This window comes from Tasmannia lanceolata, unplaced genomic scaffold, assembly GCF_043159265.1.
Source record: "Tasmannia lanceolata isolate RefF3 unplaced genomic scaffold, GAP_Taslan_0.1 ptg000006l, whole genome shotgun sequence".
In the NCBI taxonomy this organism is placed as follows: Eukaryota; Viridiplantae; Streptophyta; class Magnoliopsida; order Canellales; family Winteraceae; genus Tasmannia; species Tasmannia lanceolata.
This window is the reverse complement of record NW_027518683.1, coordinates 14,860,792-14,882,186: the sequence shown is the minus strand read 5'-3', so window position 1 is coordinate 14,882,186 and position 21,395 is coordinate 14,860,792. Positions and strand designations below refer to the sequence as shown.

General features: G+C 38.3%; 1 protein-coding gene and 1 pseudogene across 2 annotated transcripts; both read left to right on the top strand.

The window, feature by feature from the left end:
* The first annotated feature begins 440 nt into the window (after positions 1-440).
* LOC143878755 (protein APEM9-like) lies at positions 441-8,301 on the top strand (annotated as a pseudogene). Its single transcript, XR_013251087.1, has 6 exons — positions 441-599; positions 1,997-2,074; positions 2,210-2,495; positions 6,130-6,501; positions 7,148-7,272; positions 7,866-8,301. The product of XR_013251087.1 is annotated as a protein APEM9-like (transcript).
* A 2,097-nt stretch (positions 8,302-10,398) lies between these two features.
* Positions 10,399-14,398, top strand: LOC143878416 (pollen receptor-like kinase 4). The gene is made up of 3 exons (XM_077380711.1): positions 10,399-11,173; positions 12,311-12,910; positions 13,280-14,398. The coding sequence occupies exons 1-3, from the start codon at positions 10,504-10,506 to the stop codon at positions 13,930-13,932; spliced, it is 1,923 nt and encodes a 640-aa protein (XP_077236826.1). The 5' UTR covers positions 10,399-10,503; the 3' UTR covers positions 13,933-14,398.
* The last annotated feature ends 6,997 nt before the right edge of the window (positions 14,399-21,395 follow it).

Here is a 21,395-nt window from a genome sequence, read left to right as displayed (position 1 = left end):
GCTTGGCCAGGCTCGGCTCAGCTCGTTAAGCTCAAAAGCTCGGCTCGGGCTTGAACCAGGCTCGGCTCGGTCAGGCTCGCGAGCCTTACCGAGCTTGGGTTATATTATGTTCACACCCCTCATCTTCCCTGGACAGCCCTACTAGTGTAATTTGATTACTTTTTTTACACTATGGGGGGTGGTTCTAGTAACAAATGGGGTTCCAAAAATGAAATGACATAATTCGCCCCCCCTTTCACTCCCTGGACAACCCTTTTAATGTATAAATTAATATATAATATTTATATTTAAATATATTAAATTCTTAACGAGCCGAGCCGAGCCGAGCCGAGCCTGGCCTAAATTAGGCTCGGCTCTTTAAGCTTAACGGCGTTAAAGATTCGAGCCGAGCTCGAGTGAGCCTCCGAGCCGAGCCAAAATTGACACCCTTACGGCCTTACCCGTAACCGAAAGTCGATAGTAAACGCGGGGAAAAGGCATTTCGCGGACTCTGAAAAGATGGCTGTGTCTCTCTTCAACCCTCTTCTACCTCTCTCTGAGAAGATGGGTTTTTCACCCTGCAACCCTGCAACATGGGAAGATATACAACTCTCCGAAAGGTACCTCTGAATAATCTAACCCCATCTCCCTACGCTTCACTCACTATATTTTCTCTTTTTTGTTTTTTTTTCCCCGTATTTTAGCAGATTTTTTTTCAGTTATTTCTGTTTCGTTAATGTTAAGTTTTGCCATTTCTGCACTAAATTGTACGTTTTATTGGTTAATTATTTCTTAATTCGACTATACACCTTTAACTTTTTTTTGCCCAAGTTCAATCCTCATGAATTTTCTGTTTTTAAATATTGTTCATCAATTTTCCGTTTATTGTTTCTGCAGTTGACTACTTTTTCAATAGTTTGAAAAAATGTTTTAGTTTGCAAATTAAAGAGATATCAGATATCACATGTTCTAAACACTAGATTAAGAGCTAATACCGACTGGTTGGGCCCCATGTTCTTAATGGGATGAACATCTATCTATGTGTTCATCTAAAGGTGGAAAAAATAGAAGTTGTGACAATGGGCACTGCATTATAAGATGAATGTTAGTCACACCTTTCCATAGTATAAGAAGAATCTTACTAAGGAATTTCAAGGGAAATAAAGCTTCTATCTACATGTCATCTTGAATAATATTGCCTGCATATTATCTGAAATTCAATTCTTACAGTTTGGGTGTCTTTTAATGCAACCTAGTACTGAATAGATAATTTTTTTCCTACAATCCTTCAGAATAGTCAGAAAATAATTGTTTTTTGTTTTATATTTATGGTTTAATTTGAAGCTGAGCTAGGTATATTTCTGGAGATAGCTGGGGGTTTGATTCTTATAGTTTCATTTTTCATTTTAACCATGAGCCGGGTTTTGAAATTTAGTTATAGATGTATATGAGCCGGGTTTTGAAATTTAGTTATAGATGTATAATTCTCTCTCTCTCTCTCTCTCTCTCTCTCTCTCTCTCTCTCTCTCTCTCTCTCTCTCTCTCTGTTAATGAGATCTCATAGTTTCAAAACTCCCCCGCATCATCGTGGACTCCCCCTCCTAGCGAGTCTCCCTTTTACCTTGGCAGCATTCTTGTCCGAGTCTGTGTTTTGCCTTATAAAGTCAACCAAAACTCCTTTGACTCTCTCGAGTTATGACCACATCAATCAAGTACTCAACCACGTCAACCGAGTACTCGACTACGTCATGCCAAGTTGGCTAGGATTTTTGTTGGTTGCGTTTTCACCCGCATTCACATTTTTTGTAAAAATGGTTTAGTGATGCTTGTTTTGTATCCTGAGCAAGTTATGTCATTGGAAATTATGTTCAGAAACCATTGAAAAGGATTGTGATTTGTCCAATGAATTGGTATGTGAGATAGATGTTCTTGTCTGGATCTATATGCACTTGTGGGTTTCATGAATTGGTACATGCTTATTCCGTCGTCATTTTTTCCCTTCTTGTGAATCATGCAGGACGTCGGAAATCTTGAATGAACCTAAAGTTTTGTTTGGTTCAGCAACTGCCATACCTGTTCCAGTTCTTCTCACTGGGTATTATAGATCTCCTGTGAAATAGATGATGCAGTAATTTTCCATTTTAGGTCCCCTTTTCCATATTTAGTTAAGGTAATGTGGGACCAAAGACTTGAGGAGAGTGGGTTTTATTGTTCGTGGATCTTTTGGCAGGGCCTGCTTTCAGATAGCAGAAGGATGTTCAGCTGGTCTTCCGTCAATCTTTGAGGAATTCCTTGGCGAGTGGAAATATGTAGATGGGAAGTCCTATGTTCATAAATATGTGGAACCTGAGAGCTCCTCCTATGAAGGATGTGCTAGGTGTTCTTTTCTGGGAATCGAAAGGTACATGGAGGTTGCTGAGGTTTATGCTGTAACGCTTCTTGGGATGGTTGTGGGGGATATTGACCTTGCTATTTCTTGGGTAGAGAAAGCTTAATTGCTAGAAGAAAGGCGTCAGGTAAGAGTTATATTTGGCATCTTGTTTGTTTTTTATGAGCATATCATTTTGAGATACCTTGATTCAATTCTGAATTGATATCTTGATCCTGACTTGAAAGTAGCCATCGTGGATATTGTTTGTTAATCATATTGTATAAGACTCACAAGTATCCTCTAGCAAGAGGGGATTGTAAGATGCTTGCTACTTCCTGAATTTGTATGATTTGCTAGTTCTTCATGTGTGGAACTTGAACTACCCAGGTGTAGAACCATAATAGCACAGTGCTTGTGAACTTAGTGGTGCTATCATCATGCCAGACTTCCGTGTACAATATTAAAAAAAGGGTGGCCCAGTGCACGAGGCTCCCGCCATTGTGGGGTCTGGGGAGGGCTAGATGTACACATCCTATTTGGGTATAGTTGGAGGAATCTTCTATGTAAGGCCAGGGTCGCACATTGTATCACACAAACTTTAGCTCCTAAAATAGTTTATTTTCTAGCTTTTGTTGCCACTCCCACTGCCAAGCTGCTTGCCGGTTAGCTCCCAAAATAGCTTATCTTCTACGTTTTTTAATAGCAAATTATTTCATTAAAGAGAAAGGCGACTGAGGTCAAAACCAAGTATACAATAGACAGAAGAATGCACCCCTTAATGAGGCAAGAAGTCAAAGATAGCAAGGCTGACCCTTTCAACCGCCGTCCGTGCTAGGCGATCGGCATCAAAGTTAACGGATCTCCTTACATGATGAAAAGTCATTAACACACACTCGAGTCGATCCAATATCTCATCAATCATGTTTGCAAACCTCCGCGGATACGGCTGAATGTCCCTCATGCACCTGATAACATGGAGTGAGTCCCCTTCTACAATCAATCTACTTAGATCTCTGTTATCTGCAATCCTCATACTCTGTAAGAGTGCTGTGATCTCAGTTTCATTTGAATCTGCGATTCTAATTGGGCCTCAGAAAGCCCCACTTGGCCACACGCCACCTACGCCAGCTGGCCCAGGATTACCTAGGCTTGAACCATCAAAGTTTAACTTCAGCAATCCTTGGCCTTGGGGTTCTCAGCTTGGCGATAGCTTCATTTGTTGCCACTGCCACTGCCACTGCTAAGCTGCTCTCCTTATGCTAATTATAATTTGATATTGATTTGATGCCTGGAGAAGAATCAATGAAACTTCAAATCATGCATGAGTCCTGTCAATCTTCATCTGTTTCAGCATGACTCGAATGGTTATTTAGAGTAATATTAAGTTCTGAGCCATTGTTATTCCACCAAGATAATCTTTGTTATCTGGAGTGACATCTTTTTCTATCTTGCTTGGACTGGCTCACAATGCTCAGTTTAACATACTTCTTTTTCAACATTGCCAATATATTTGTTTTGGAATTTTGGGTATATCTTTTTTTGTTGAAATGATGGAGCAAACTCTATTAAAAGAAAGCAAGGAGGACAAAAGGAAGCACTGCTCGACCGAGACAGTCAAGGAAAACAAGCACAAAAGCAATACGCAAAGGCAAAACAAAAATCATCATGATTGTTGAAGAAATGTAATTCCCAAGCACTGAAGCCCTATACACAGCACCACAGGCCAGAGCGCCTGCATCCCCATTTTCCAACTGAAAGGTGTTATGAAAAGTCTCACCATGTGCTGCTCGATATGGTCGAGGATCTCCTCAATAGCTCCACAAATCTCCAAGAGACACCTTTCTGTCCACTGTCCAACTAATGACATTCATGAACTTCCCTTCAACCGCTAGAGAATTTAGAAATCACCATTGCACGAAGAATGCCAGTTTTAAGAGCAAGGACGCCTCATTTGAGTTCTTTAACACCATCTGGCCCTGAAAATGCTCACCTGAACTTAAATCAACTTCCCATTTTCAATGTAATGCATAGCCTAAACTCTCGTTACTATTCAATTAGGGTACATCACATAATAGAACAACAACACAGGGCTTCTATTGACACCCCAGATGGTACTTGATTCACCGATAGGTCCATGTCAAGTCTGTTGAGATCTTGCAGAGGTTGTACTGCCCTCCTGATTATTCTAGTTTGAGTCCATCACCAATAGCCAAACCCTGACCCATCTGTGCTATGAGAAGATAGAGCAAGTCGCTAAGGTCCATATCTTAGGTGACCATAGTCGCCATGGTACCTTATAATTAGTGTTTAATTTTCTAATTAGGGAATCCCACAGTTTTGGATTGGTATGACTTCCCTCATATGTTGAATCCTTCACTTTAACCATACATACCCTAAAATTGGGATATGCAATGAGTTCATTAGAGAAAGGAGACAGTGAAGAAGAAGAGAAGAAAGGAAGGACATGAAAGAAATTTCCAGCGGACGAACTCAAAGGATATCATTCTCGAATTTTTATTCCTTTATGTCTTTTTTCATAATAATGACAAGAATGCCCCTACATTGCTACAATACAATCTAACTCAACACTCTCCCTCAAGCGGGGCACATACGTCAATCATGCCTCCCATACATGAAAACTAAAGATTAGTTAGTGGTCATTCATACAAAAGGGGTGATGAGATCCAAGTTGGATAAAGAAAAATCAATCCAACTACCAAAGGGATGTCTGTTTGTCATTGGAAAATCAATCTAAACTCAACGTTTAAATTCTGGATTGATTTTTTGCAGTTGACGACTTATCCTTCCGGACTGGACTCTTCTACCCTCTATTAGCTGGGCGGAAAGAGTTCGATCAGCATTAGTGTTCTCTGAAGATGGCTATAGAGGTAGTGATATTGTTTTGAAACTTAACCCTTAGAGATATAGGTGCTTTTATCGTTTTCTATGAGATCAGGGTATTTTTATCATTTTATACCTTTGTCTTACAAAAATTGATTTTGTTTTCAAGGAATTTTCAATATTACATTTGATGGGAATTCACTAACTTTTGAATTCGATTTCTGCTAAAACCAAATTCCGACTACCACGGGAGGAACGCTCTCATTTGCAAAGCTGGTGAAATTTCTTGCACTGTGAAATAGATTTCTACAGAAATTGGTCAATCCAAACTGTGTAAAACTGTTTTTATGGAAATCTATTTACTTAGTAAAGCTTTTGTCTGCATCCAAATACTGCCAAAAACATTTATGTAATAATAACGCCAAGGATGCTCGTACAGGGCTATAATACCATATAACTCAAACAGGTATCCATCTTAGATATTAACCTTTGATGTAAAGTTCTTATTTCTGGAATTTATAATGTTTTGGGGCTTTAACACTAGAAAGTTTTTAGGGGGGTGACAGCAATACCTGTGTTTTCTGCGCAACGAAATTACTCAAACAGACAGACGCTGCGTGTGATCCAAGTTCTGATGGGAATACAAAATAACTTGCCGGGAAAAAGAAATCACAAATTGATCATAGATGTTCACCCTCTCATTTCCTTTTCCATTATTTTCTTATGTACCTCTTCATGTATTTTTTCTCATTCATCGATAAAATGTAAGGTGCTGGCCAAAAAAAAAAAAACGGGGAGTGGGGTGGGCGGGAGAAGCCCAATGATTGAGTTAGTCAACAATTTTGCCTTATAATTTATTTGATCCGAAGTGGCAAAAAAAAATGTACCTCTTTTGCTAAGTTTTTAAAGTGAGTATGGTCATCTACATTTGGTTTTAATGCCTTGCTTCTCGTAAAGAATCCAAGTCATCATTAGGTCTTTGGACATCTCAACCATTGGAGAGAACTGGAGCCCAAGCAATTCTTGGCACAGATTCTGCTATATCTGAAGTTGAAGGATTTTCAAAAGCTGTAGATGCTAGATGCCCACTTCAAGGAGATAATACAAAACCCGCTGTTTTAAAGTCCATACATCTATCTCTTGTGCGTTTCTCTAAGTGGATAAGCCAATTGCTATGGTGGTTCCGTACTGTCACTTCGAAAATTGGCAGTGCTCGACTGATCATTTCTCAAGGAAGGATTGTGATCTGGGGCTCACTGTTCCTTTTGAGTTACTACATTCTTCAAAGGAAAGGCGCTGTTTTAAAACGGTGAGAGTTTCTCTTCTTGATAGTCTTTTTATTTGTTTCCTTTCCAATATTAAAGCATGAAAAAAATCAAGAGGTAGACTAGAAATTGTATATATGATTGAAGTCCATGATATTCTACTCATTGTATATGTCTGTGTGTGCATGCCTGGTCTGTACAAACATATGCATGTGGCAAACAGAATATGCATAGAAAATTTGTGATTAATAGAACAATGTCTTATTATTTGACATATAGGGCCTTTCTTATTATTATGTTATGTGGGCTTTTGCTCATTCTATAGGGAAAAAAAGACTATTTTATTTTTGGGGAAAGTTAATTGAATTACATGCATGATTTTGTAATTTTATTGCTTCTTGGACCTTTCAGGTCTTTTCGTTATATTAATTAACTTGATAAAAGAAGTCAATGTTTTTCTTTTTCAATCTGGGACATAATACGGGTGATGAACATCTCTTTTCTTTAAAGAGATGGAGACAAATTTCTTGACCTCATATACTCAACTCATGAATTTTTTTTTCTTCTAAAGGATTCATTTAGCCGACCCCAACTAGTTTGGGACAAAGGCTTTGTTGAGTTAAGTATATTTTGATCACCGCCATGGATGTATTTTGAGTTGAATGAAATATTTTCTGTCTTACTTTTTCAGATTGCTACCGAACAAACTTTATCAATTAGGAAAGCGCTTATTGACATATGGCAGCTAGCATTTTCCTTTCAAGTGAACCATTTGGCGGCAGTACAACTACTCCCTGTTGGGACGCGTGGAGGCAGGTGATGTTATGCCACATCTTGTTTATTCATAGGTAAGCCATTGGCAGTTCATAAATGTAGCCATGCAATATGAGTTTTCATTCTGCATCATGGTCCTGTAAAAATGCATAATCTTTGTGATAATGGTTATACAAAGTGTGCAATTTCCATGATCTGTTGTAAATATCTTTGATTTTGCTAGAAAGATCTAACTCAGAGGCTTCTAAATTACCAAATAATACCTTCTCTTAAGAATAATAACTGGCTCAAACGCCAAGTATTTGTAATTGGTAAGTGAAATTCTATTGCTTCTTGTTTTGTTGATAAACTTTGAGACTGGTCTCCCCATTTGGGAGATTCTATCATTTACAGAGGAAGCCATTCAATTTTAACCATGATTAAAATGCTCTAGTTCTCCAATAGATTGTTTGTTGAATGTTATTAACTAAAGACCTAATTCATATACTGAAGAAATCTAAATATTTTCATTTTCTTTGTGTTGAGATTAAAATTTGGCTGTAACATTGCTAGGCCACTCTCTTCCTGATATTATATGAAGTAAGGATCTTCTTTCTCATCTTTTTATTGAATTCAGCGCCGGTTTTCTTTCTTAGGAATTGAGCTACAAGCCAGCATCCTTCAAGGTCCTCCAGTTTCTAAAGCTTGATCTGAAAGATTAGTTCCACTTGTTGGAGCAGTTTTTCCTGATTAGGAAGCCGTCTCCCCCACATGGTCATCAATAAAGAAAGAAAAAAAAAAACTTTTCTATTCATTTTTTGTTTAAGAAATTTGGTAATAATTCTTTTGGTGATGAAATGTTTTAATATTTTTTCTTATTTATTTTTTGTATGTATTTTGTTTTTGAATTTTATTAACTATTTCCTTGTCCCTGAATCTAACCTTTGTAACTATGGCAATGGGCAAATTGAAACTTGGTTTCAGAACTAAGTTTCAAGAAACTTGAGTTCCTTAATTGTAACTATGACAAATGGATTAGTATGTTTTTGTCGTTACCATTTGCTCCTTTTGTTATTTTCTTAAACTTAAGATTATATTGATGTTACTATTTGCTCCTTTAGTTATCTTTTTAAGCTTAGATTATATCAAATTGTCTTGGATATATTTAAGCGCAGGCATCTTAAAATTCCTGAATTTTTTTCCATTCCATTATTTCTTAATCAATTGCCCTTTTTGGGTAAGAGACGATTTCATTGGAAAATGGATTTGACTAATAAGTTTTTCATTCACAAGATTACAATGTGAACAAACTGGGCTTTATGCCATTCAAAAAAAAAAAAACTGGGCTTTATGCTAAATCACCTCAAGTGTAAAAGAGATTTTCTTTTTTACAGTAGTTGGTTGGGTTTCTAAAGCTGTGTATGGGCAATGATTTTGTTGTACAGGTTTTCAGAGAATGAGTGTTTATTCCACAAATAACAGTGTCGATTGAGGAGGTTTTATCATGAAAACCTCGATTGTAAAAGGGTCTTCACTTTTTAAATGAGTTTGTTGGTGGGGGGTTTCACATTGGTTTTAGTTTGGCTTCTTTAACCCTGACTCTTTGGAAGAGTGGATTTTAGAATTCAGGGTATGGAGTGCCCCAATCATGGGTTATTTTTTATTTTTTAAAATTTTGATGCATGACTGAGATAGTATTCTTAGTTCCATCAACTGGGCATTACTCTCAAATTCATCAGATGGCAGAAGGGAACTTGCCATTAAGGAAAAAAATATATTAGAGTGCCATTATTGAAACAGGGGAGTGTAGATATCAATTCTCTTTAGCAAAGATGCATCTGGCATAATTTTTTTTGTGACTGATACCCCCTCTTGTTTTAGATTTAGTTGTAAACAACTCCTAAATTTAATCCCTATAAACCAATACATCTGAGGAAAAAAAATTCAAAATAAAGGAGGGGTCTATTTTCCAAAACAAATGGTTGCAAACATCAGTTTCCCTGGCATTAAAATTAGAGAAGTGATATCTGCACTCCTTCTTTTGATAATGACATTCCACACCTTATTAACTACGTTCTTGGCTGTTGAGAATTGTAAAAAGATTTTAAAAGCTAGTTAATAGAGGACAGGATGGAGTGGAGTGCCATTAAAAAGACAAGGGCCTGGGTTAGGGCTGAGAAAAGCCGATCCAATTTAATTTTGCGTAGTGTGGTTGAGGCCTTGGGTGGACCGACCTGACCCGGTCCTGTCTTTTAATTTTAGTGCAATTATCAAAATATGAAGGCTGTAATTTTTTGGGAAATCTTATTATCATAACCATGTTTTAATAATTGCACAAATGCAGCATATTTTTTTAAGTGGCTTGTCAGATCTTTTTCGGAGATGTAATGACGTTTGACAGCTCTTTAAGTAATAAAAGATACTATGTGTTTGTGCAAATATCAAAACATGGTTGTGCCGATAACATTGCTTTTTTTTTTTTTTGTACTTTTTATAAAATTTTGCCCCTAGCCAACCCGACCCGAAAAAAACGGGTTGGGTTGAGGGAATGCTCCTTGGGTTGGACGCATGATTTTAAATTTCGGTTTTGGCGTCAGCCGAAAACGAGTGGGAATTTTGGTTTCGGTGAAAATCTTGTAATTTCGGTTTCGGTTTTAAATTTAGGGCCCGGCCGAAATCCGAAATTTGCGACCAAAATTTTGGATTTCGGCCTAAATTTAAAATCATGGTTAGGTTATAGTTGGATTCAAACTGACCCAATCCGGCTCGTGTTGAACCCTAGCTCTTACAACTCTCCCTGTTGCGCCACATGTTCACTCATATGCAAATGACCAATTTTTCATAACAAGAAAATGAAATGACAAAAATAACCCTATCACAGTAAATGTGGGGAGCATTACAAAGGATGTTTTGAACGACGTTGACACAATCGTGTTTTCATATCCTTTTCTTTTCTTTATGAAATAAAAAAAAAAGAATAAAATTCAAGGCCGGCCTTATATCTCTCATGAAATGGCTCATCCACAACTCACATTTAACCCATGCAAACAACAATAACAATAACAACAAGAAGCTAATTAGGGGACTCCGTCAATCTCTCCACCTGCATTTTGTCTCTTCTCATCAACATCTATTCTTAGACCTCACCCCTTCCTCTTTGTCTCCCCTCACCTTTCTTCCTATCTAAACCATGTCTTCAAACCCCATCTCCCCTCTTACCTCCCCTTCCACTACTCACTCATTGCACCCAACACAAGCCCACCCCTAAGGGGCGCGCAAAGGTGCACCCTCGTCATGGCTAGTAATGACCCATCTCTGATCTTACATCTTTTCTTGATCTTGATCCCTTTTTCTTACCTCGAATCTCTCCAACTCGCCACTGCTGCGAATGCCGACATGCTCCTCAAATTTAAGGGATCATTGGGGAACGCCGATGCACTTATCGACTGGAAAAACGGCTCGGATCCATGTCCTCCGAATACTGATAATGGTTGGATTGGCGTTCTTTGTAAAAATGGGACTTTGTGGGGCTTGCAACTAGAGAACATGACCCTAATGGGCCTAGTCGACATTGAATCGCTTGCGGGCTTGCCGGATTTGAGAACATTTAGCCTTAAGAACAATAGCTTTGAAGGCCCAATGCCTGAGATAGGGAGGCTAGGCTCCTTGAAGTCAGTGTTCCTATCTATTAATAAGTTCTCCGGCGTGATTCCGGCGAATGCATTCTCGAGCATGGGGTCATTGAAGAAGATTGATCTTTCAAAGAATGAGTTTTCAGGACGAATTCCCGAGTCACTTACCGCTCTTCCTATGCTTATGTATGTGTGGCTGGGGGAGAACAATTTCTCCCATAACATACCAGATTTTAGTCAACAAGATTTGATGGTGGTGAATGTGTCATATAATCAATTGGTTGGTCAGATTCCGAAAGGCCTGCGAAAAATGCATGCAAGATTTTTTGAAGGTGAGTTGCCCTTACATTTTTGAATTCTGATAGAACCTTATGACCTCAAGTTGCAACATATATTTCTATTCAATCTAGCTGTATGGGTTCAATCCTTCATAGGTGAGCTCAGGTTTGAACCCTTGCAAGGTTTCAAGGTCTTGATATACCGGCCATATCGGGACCCTTTTTATGGGTTCAATCCTGAGCTACCCATTTCATTTGTGAGCTCATGTTTGAACCCTAGCAAGGTTTCAAGGTCCCGGTGTATCGGCCATATCAGCACCCGTCCAATATCAATATAGAGGCCGATATATCATAAATATTCCTAAATATTTGCGATAAATTCACTTACCAAGAGTCCTTCATTATAAATTGAGAAAGCAACGAGTGTATCTAAATTTCGTTATTGTGTAATGGTTGTTGTTAGTGTTGCTATCCAATTTTTTTTTCTAAAAATGTAATTATGGCTAATTTAAGGTCTCCACTTGTAAATTAAGAAAGCCTCTGTACCAGAAAAACTTCAAAATTAGTATTGAGATTCACAGGAGAATGGTTCTTTTTTATAATTGCACATAATTTTTTCGAAAATATTTTTTTATTGAATAATTCTGAAACGAATTGATATTTTCAGAAGTCAGCAGTTGGGTAATCCTCCATCCAAACAGTGGAACTTTTGCTATTGAATCAACGGATGCCCGTTATTGTTAACATCTGTTTGCAGGCCACTGATCGGACGGCTAGAATTGTCAGCATATTGGACTTTTGGACTACCAATTTCCATAGTCCGAGGACTACTAAACAGATCCATTTGTTTTTTATCCGTAGCAAAATCTTGGCTTATTTCAATAGGCCTCTTTGATATGAACATATCTTAAGGGTAGTTTCGTCTTCCAAAATAGTAGAGCAAGATTTTGATATTCTCAATAGAATCTTCAAATTGTTTTTTCATTCTTTCCAATTATCAACCTGAGGGTAATGGTCCACCTTGGTTCGGAAAAAGGCCATCTTGTCCCCAGCTAACTTAACACTAAGCACCACACATCACTATTTGTGAACTTAAGTGCCATTTCATAAATGTAAAGCACTTAATTATTACGGATTTCCCATGTTTTCCGGCCGAATTCCGGCAATTAACACAATTTTCCGACCATATAGGCAACACAGCTCTATGCGGCGAGCCTCTCAACACCAAATGCAAGAAGCTGTCCATTGCCTTACTTGTAGCCATCATTGTGGTAGCAATAGCGGTTGCAATGGCAATCATGGGTTCAATCTTCATCCTTTTTTGCCGTCGCCGGCCGAAGAATTCAAAAGTGGATGAGGTGCCGTCGGCAAGGCAAACGAGGGTGGCGGCTTACGAGGAAGACAGAATGGAACGCGGGTCACCGGAGAACGTTGGCGTCAAGAAGAAGGCCGCCGGTAAAGATCATGATCAAGGAAGGTTGGTGTTTGTGAGGAATGACAAGAAAAGATTTGAGTTACAAGACTTGTTGAAGGCCTCAGCTGAAGTGTTGGGGAGTGGAGGCCTTGGATCAACTTATAAGGCTGTGCTATTGAGTGGTCCTTCAATGGTGGTTAAGAGATTTAGGGAGATGAATGGTGTTGGGAAGGAAGAGTTTGAAGAACACATGAGAAGGTTAGCGGGGTTGAGACACCCTAACTTGCTACCTGTGGTGGCCTTCCTCTATAGGAAGGAGGAGAAGTTGTTGGTTTCTGAATTTGTTGAGAATGGGAGCTTGGTGCACCTACTCCATGGTGAGTCATTCATACACATGCCTAGAAATATTATAGTTTCTTATATTGTTTAAGAACTTATCATTGAGTCAACTATTGACTCTCCTGAGTCGACTCAGTTTTTTTTTTTCCCAAATATAAACCCGGAAGTAACAAAAAACTATTAAAATCTCCCGGGATATACACTTCCCAAGAAATCCCAGAGGCAAATATTTTTGACTAATATACTTTTTACCTTGGCAGAGTTCTCCATGTCCTACTTTTTAAACACCGGGTTTTATGTATACAACTATGCATGACATGCTTTTTAAACACCATCATTGTTGATTGTTATTCATGTGTGTTAGCAATCCTGATTTGTCCTTTTGGTATATGATTTGAAATGCTCAGGCAGTCGGAGTCCAAACCGGCCATCGCTTGATTGGCCGACCCGCTTGAAGATCATCAAAGGAGTGGCAAGGGCTTTGTACTACCTCTACAATGAGCTCCCCATGCTAAGTATCCCACATGGTCACCTCAAGTCTTCCAATGTGCTCCTTGACGAGTCCTTCGAGCCCCTCTTGACTGACTACGGCCTAGCGCCCGTGATAAATAAAGAATATGCTAGGCAACTCATGGTGGCATACAAGTCGCCCGAATTTGCACAATTTGGCCGATCTACGAAGAAGAGCGACGTTTGGAGTTTTGGAATACTTATATTGGAGTTACTTACGGGTAAGTTCCCAGCGAATTTTCGCGATCAGGGGAAGGGATCGGGTACGGATTTGGCGAGTTGGGTCAACTCAGTTGTTAGGGAGGAGTGGACAGGGGAAGTGTTTGATAGTGAGATGAGGGGGAGTAAGAATTGTGAAGGTGAGATGTTGAAGCTTTTGCAAATTGGATTGGGTTGTTGTGAGGTGGATGTGGAGAAGAGGTGGGACTTGAGGGAAGCAGTTGAGAAGATTGAAGAGTTGAGAGAAGAGGGTGAGGATTACTCTTCATATGCTAGTGGAGGTGGTACGAGTATGACTGAGGATGAGTTCTCTTTCTCTATGAATAATTGAGGATTCAAAGAGGGGAAAGTTTATGACAATGGGTTCAAAAAATTGAAAATGGGAGTGTGGATAGTGGTTTGAATTTTCTGCATGTGGTGGGGTTAGTGCCAGCTTGGAGTGGTGTGAATGACTTGGATGGGCGTGGGTCTTTTATTCATCTTTTTTAACTTTTGGAGTGTGAAATGGGCTTGTGAAGGATTCCTTTTAGTGTGGTTGGGACTTGGGAGTAGGAAAGAACCCTTTTTTGTCTTTTTCTTCTTCTCTGTTATGCTTTCTAGGGTCTAATAGGAATAGACAAGGTCATAACTCATAAGAAGATAAACTGGTGGAAAGTCAGATGAATGTTGGCTTTCTCTATCTTCTTATGTGGGTGGATATATGTAGGGTCTTTTATTTTGTCTTCCTTTTCAATGTCTTTTAGGGGTTTGTATAGTTGGATAAGATAATACCATACAACATATATGTGATCTCTCTCTCTCTCTCCACTTTTTATTATAAGTCTTACGGATTTGTATAGTTGGATAAGGTAATACTGTTAGTGTTCATCATAAAAGGAACACGGGCAACGGATCTTTGGCGGTCCAACTTTGAGAAAATCACAGTTAACCATATGGATTGAAATTGAAATAGTAAAAAAAACATACCGGAAGCCATGGATATTGTCTTGTTGTCTCTTGAAATGGTTCAACTCCGGTATATCTCCTTGTTCCACAACAGACAGTGATGGGGACTGTTTTCCTCTTCTTTTAGATGTGAATTCACAGAAAATGGAAAAGATTAGTTGTGTACAAGCAGGGACCAGAGGCTTCTCTTATAGACGTTTGAGGGATGCAACTCTTCATCACGTTGACCCTTCTCTCAAACGTCTCTTTGTTTACACTCGTTCCAAATATACCCTTTCACAATAAAGGGATACATCTTATTCTTTAAACACTTAACTAACTAAAATGATCTCGGCCGTTGATCTTGCTTAGGCCACATTCACCGTTAGGATTAAATCCTAACATTCTCCCACTTGGCCAGCAAGATCTTTGTGTCATACATAAGAATCATACCTTTAAGCCAGTTAAGTAATAAATAAAACATTTTGTTCAGCAAAAACTACTAACAATAAACCATGTAACAATTGGGTCACAAACTCTACCCAATAGCCTACCCCACGATTATATCATTAGTAATACTTACCAATATGAATGTAAATGCATACATGCATAAGATATAAATATGGTCCAAAACAGTCTACAAACATTCTACCTCTTACTCACAATCCATTTACGTAATGTGCACAAAATGGAGCGGTAGAAAATAATATATCTCAGAATCATAAAATAAAATAAAATGTGATCACAATAGTGTATCTTAATACCTAATGTAGACTCCCACTGTCACAGGCTATCAAAAGTGTCAACCAACCTTATGTGCGCTACATGCTCTCTGAAGAGGTTTGGTGACAAGCCCTCAGTCAAAGGATCCGCCAATATAAGTGCGGTGCTTATGTAATCTTCAGATACACACTGATTCTGAACTTCCTCACGACAATATGTCAATACATTGACCCCGTTACTTGATTTGTCGTCCTTGGAATTGTAAAACCGCAGCGGAATTATCACAATATATTCTCAGTAACTTGTCGACTATCAACAAGATAAAATCATGAGACAAAATTTCGCGACTTCAAGGCATAATACAAGGCCTTGAAGTACACAATAAACTCCATACCCAAGGTGGAAACAACTGAGTGTCAATCTGACATTCTTCCACGATTTAAGACTTTCTGCAAAATATACTAGAGCAGAACTCTAAGTGCTCCGACAACAGTCAGAATTAGATTAACCAATCACACTATGGTTTTCTCATTTACTTTATGTAAGCATTAAACCTTTAGTAACCTTTTGGCAAATTTTCAATGATCCATACATAAGTAACATTGGTACTTTTTAAATTTGCCCACCATATAGGTTATACACAGATAGGTGCAGATTTAAACATTCAATAGACCCCCAATTGCGGAACTATTAGAGAACCTCTTTATCTGCTCCTATAATGAATCGATCCTGGGACTTTGGAACTGACTGAATATATCACCCTTAACTATAGGAACACTACAAATGGAGTAATTTATCCATGTTCAATACTTAAAGGACTATACCAATATAGGCTTTCTACAATCTCAGCAATCCTCGAGTTCAAACTAGGTGAACATGAACTCCTATTGAAAATCCAAGGGTGGTCCCTAGTACGACAACTTATGAGGAGTGAGAAATTAGGTTGATAACAAGTTTTTACTCTTTTGAAAACTCAAACCCAATTTTAGAAATTAAGAGACCAACAATAAAATTCAAGCATGCAAGTTAAATCTAAAGTGCAAATGCAAACTAAAGAGCAAGAGTAAGAGAGATTGCACCCGAGATTTAAAGTGGTTCGGTCCTCCAAACGCGAGGCCTACTCCACTCCACCAACCAAACCCGTTGATGACTTCACTATGTGATCTTCTTAACTTCGGCGAAGATGGGTGCCGATTACAAATACCGATTACCTTTAACCTTGGTGGCAATCTTCACCACGGAGAGTGGGCTACGCTTCTCCGAACACTCGCCCGATACAAGTTCTTGACTAAGAAAGAAAGAACAAAAAAAATCCCTCACAAAGGTTTACAAGAATTGCAGAAGATGTACAAATTGGGCCTATGATCCAAATCCTAAGCTTTAGAGGATGAGAGGCATAATCAAGTTTGATTCACTCTTTGGATGTTCAAATGAAGTTTAAGAGTGTTAAGATTGATTGTTGTAATGTTTGGAATGCCCATATATATAGGAAAACCAAAATATGACCGTTCAATGGCATTGTGGTAATTCCTGCGAAATTCCAAACGGCTCTTTTTCCGACTGTTGTAGCGTTCTCGGAGTTCTGAGAAAAATTCTCGGAGTTCCGGGAATACAAACAGAAGTTGAAAAAAAGCTACTGGACCATTTCTCGGAGTTCCGAGAATATTTCTCGGAGTTCCGAGAATTTCTCTCAGAGTTCCGAGAAGCCTATGAAGAGCAGATTTTCACTTCATGTTTTTAGGCTTCTAACTTTACACCAAGTTGGGATTGCTATGAGGGTTCCAAGGTGTTGGAACTCCACAAGGACAATCACTTAGTTACTTAGGGTGTTTGTTTATTTGCTTAATTATGCCTCTAAAATCTAAAACTAAGATTGGATCGTTTACAATCTAAATAAGACTTTGGTCTTCAATGGATTCTTCAAGTCTTCATTTGTCTTGGACTTCGTTGTCTTTGGCCTTCATGATTTGGTCCAATGAGTGCTTCTTGGCCTCAATCCAAGCAATGTTGTCTTAGCACCAATGTGATCTACAACTTAGACAATCAAACACATTAGTGATCATAAATCACTTGTGTATTGGAATCATCAAAATAAGATGGGAATGCCAAGGTGGAAACCATTGGGCTTACAATCTCCCCCTTTTTTTATGATAACAAGCACAACAAGTCTTCATTTGTCTTGGACTTCGTTGTCTTTGGCCTTCATGATTTGGTCCAATGAGTGCTTCTTGGCCTCAATCCAAGCAATGTTGTCTTAGCACCAATGTGATCTACAACTTAGACAATCAAACACATTAGTGATCATAAATCACTTGTGTATTGGAATCATCAAAATAAGATGGGAATGCCAAGGTGGAAACCATTGGGCTTACAATCTCCCCCTTTTTGATGATGACAAGCACAAGAGATTTTCCAATAAAAGCATTCATATTTTCCTTACACAAGAATTCTCTCCCCCTTTGGCATCAATAAAAAAGATTGGGGTAAAAGAGAAACAAAGGGATGAAATATTCAATTTAAAGCTCCCCCTTTTTCAAGGAAAAAGACAAACATAGAACTCCCCCTATTTAGAATTTTTATTCAACATAAGAGGGGATATTTAATTAACTTTCAAAAAGATATTCAATTTTAAAGCAAAAGCCCCTAATCTAAGCACATATGAAGATAATCATATGGGGGCTTTGGGAACCCAAGATTTCTTGGTTCCAACACTATCCCTAATCTTAGATGCACATTGGAATTGGTAATGACAATTTATTCTACAATAATGGCATCTAACATGAGGGTTAGATACGCTAGTCATATCATATGCATGTTTAGGTTTTTGACTAGTCTTCTTTAAGATTATGTCAATAATTTTATCACCATTTAAGAATCCATGGAGACATAATCTTAACCTTTCATTTTCATTATGAAGATGGGTTATTTGATTTAGAAAATCATTAAATTCATCTTCATAAGACTTGGAAGAGCTTGCCACATCTTGGAGTTTTGCAATTTGACAAATTTTCTCATCCAAACAACCCTTAAGGGTTTCAATTTCAAGTTTAAAATTTTCAAGTTGTGCTTGAGATTTGGAAGAAAATTTATTTTTAAAAAAATTAAGTTCATTTTCTAATTTTGAAATGGATTTCTTTTGAACTTTATTTTTAGAAATTTGAGAGTGCAAGGTTGAGCACAATTCATCATATGATATTTTTTCACTATCACTACTAGATGAATAACATGAGGGGTTAGAGTCTACTTCATCTTCATGGGTGAGTGCCATGAAGCAAAGATCGTCTTTCTTTTCTTCCCCTTCGCTTGAACTCTTTCCCGAGGTGCTAGTAGCATCGCATCCGGCGGCAAGAGCTTTATGTTTCTTCCATTCCTTCTTTCCCTTGTATTTTGAGGAAGATGACTTGAGAAGAGGACAATCCGGTCTTTTGTGTCCGGTCTTCTTGCAATTATAGCACCTTATTCCTCCTTCTACTTCACTTTCTTCTTTCTTCTTCGTTTTATCCTTTTTATGTTTCTTTCTCCATAAGCTTTTAAATTTTCTTAAAGCTTCTTCTTCATCGCTATCCGCCTCGCTAGAGGATGATGAGTTCGCTTGGGAGGCTTTTAGAGCCAGAGATCGACTCTCTTTTTCTTTCTCTTTCGGCTTCTTCTCCTCTTGTTGGCTAGTGAGGAGCATCTCATGGGTGATGAGAGATCCTACAAGCTCCTCCATGGTTAGCGCCTTGAGATCCTTTGATTCTTGTATCGCGGTGACCTTTGGATCCCAATGTGGAGGAAGTGACCTAAGCAACTTACTCACAAGCTCATCAGTAGGATAAGATTTACCAAGATTAGCTAGTTCATTAGAAATTTTAGAAAAACGAGTATACATTTCGGAAATGCTTTCGTTTTGACCCATTCTAAACATTTCATATTTGCTCTTTAACAAGTTTATTTTGGAATCCTTAACTTGAGATGTTCCCTCATGGGTAACGGCAAGTGTATCCCAAATAACCTTGGCGGAATCAAAAAGAGCAACTCGATTAAACTCCTCGGTAGATAGGGCGCAAAACAAAGAATTTATAGCTTTGTAATTTAAATTTGCATGCCTTTTCTCTACGACATTCCATTCTTCAAATGGTTTGGAAGGCAACATATATCCATTTTCAACAATGTGCCAAAGTTCCACATCTATCGAAAGAAGATAGATGCGCATTCTTGTCTTCCAATGTCCATAGTTGGACCCATCAAAGAAGGGAGGTCTGGTTGTGGAATGGCCCTCCGGAAGTCCGGTTCCATTTGAATTTGCCATTTCACAAAATAGAAAGTTGCCAAAGATCTTATGATCTTTCCCTTGTTTGAAATTTTAAAGGAAAAATTTACCAAAGATTTTAAGAAAAGAAAATCCTTTAATAGCCTTGTGCTCTGATACCAAGTGAAAATCCAAGGGTGGTCCCTAGTACGGCAACTTATGAGGAGTGAGAAATTAGGTTGATAACAAGTTTTAACTCTTTTGAAAACTCAAACCCAATTTTAGAAATTAAGAGATCAACAATAAAATTCAAGCACGCAAGTTAAATCTAAAGTGCAAATGCAAACTAAAGAGCAAGAGTAAGAGAGATTGCACCCGAGATTTAAAGTGGTTCGGTCCTCCAAACGCGAGGCCTACTCCACTCCACCAACCAAACCCGTTGATGGCTTCACTATGTGATCTTCTTAACTTCGGCGAAGATCGGTGCAGATTACAAATACCGATTACCTTTAACCTTGGTGGCAATCTTCACCACGAAGAGTGGGCTACGCTTCTCCGAACACTCGCCCGATACAAGTTCTTGACTAAGAAAGAAAGAACAAAAAAAATCCCTCACAAGGGTTTACAAGAATTGCAGAAGATGTACAAATTGGGCCTATGATCCAAATCCTAAGCTTTAGAGGATGAGAGGCATAATCAAGTTTGATTCACTCTTTGGATGTTCAAATGAAGTTTAAGAGTGTTATGATTGATTGTTGTAATGTTTGGAATGCCCATATATATAGGAAAACCAAAATATGACCGTTTAATGGCATTGTGGTAATTCCTGCGAAATTCCAAACGGCTCTTTTTCCGACTGTTGTAGTATTCTCGGAGTTCCGAGAAAAAATCTCGGAGTTCCGGGAATACAAACAGAAGTTGAAAAAAAGCTACTGGACCATTTCTCGGAGTTCCGAGAATATTTCTCGGAGTTCCGAGAAGCCTATGAAGAGCAGATTTTCACTTCATGTTTTTAGGCTTCTAACTTAACACCAAGTTGGGATTGCTATGAGGGTTCCAAGGTGTTGGAACTCCACAAGGACAATCACTTAGTTATTTAGGGTGTTTGTTTATTTGCTTAATTATGCCTCTAAAATCTAAAACTAAGATTGGATCGTTTACAATCTAAATAAGACTTTGGTCTTCAATGGATTCTTCAAGTCTTCATTTGTCTTGGACTTCGTTGTCTTTGGCCTTCATGATTTGGTCCAATGAGTGCTTCTTGGCATCAATCCAAGCAATGTTGTCTTAGCACTAATGTGATCTACAACTTAGACAATCAAACACATTAGTGATCATAAATCACTTGTGTATTGGAATCATCAAAATAAGATGGGAATGCTAAGGTGGAAACCGTTGGGCTTACAATCTCCCCCTTTTTTATGATGACAAGCACAACAAGTCTTCATTTGTCTTGGACTTCGTTGTCTTTGGCCTTCATGATTTGGTCCAATGAGTGTTTCTTGGCCTCAATCCAAGCAATGTTGTCTTAGCACCAATGTGATCTACAACTTAGACAATCAAACACATTAGTGATCATAAATAACTTGTGTATTGGAATCATCAAAATAAGATGGGAATGCCAAGGTGGAAACCATTGGGCTTACACCTATCATGTAGGATGCTTCACCTGAATTCTTTTGCATGAATATCACTGAACATGGCCAAGTACTACTAGCAAGTAGTATAACATCAACACATAACACGGGGAAGATAATATTACTCCCACTGACTTTAAGATATATCCGTTATTTTGTGACAATTCCTTACAATCTAACATAGAGTACTAAATGAAACTTTATGTACTATTGTCAAGAAGTCTGCTCTAAACCTTAAGCAGAATCTCTAAGTCTACAGACTATGTGCCTATTTCCTTA

What these genes read in the sequence shown, in the direction of transcription:
- LOC143878416 (XM_077380711.1), top strand. Translation starts at nt 10,504, where the DNA reads ATGGCTAGTAATGACCCATCTCTGATCTTACATCTTTTCTTGATCTTG. An exon ending in GCATGCAAGATTTTTTGAAG is followed by an intron (nt 11,174 to 12,310) that starts GTGAGTTGCCCT and finishes CCGACCATATAG; the next exon opens with GCAACACAGCTCTATGCGGC. An exon ending in CTTGGTGCACCTACTCCATG is followed by an intron (nt 12,911 to 13,279) that starts GTGAGTCATTCA and finishes TGAAATGCTCAG; the next exon opens with GCAGTCGGAGTCCAAACCGG.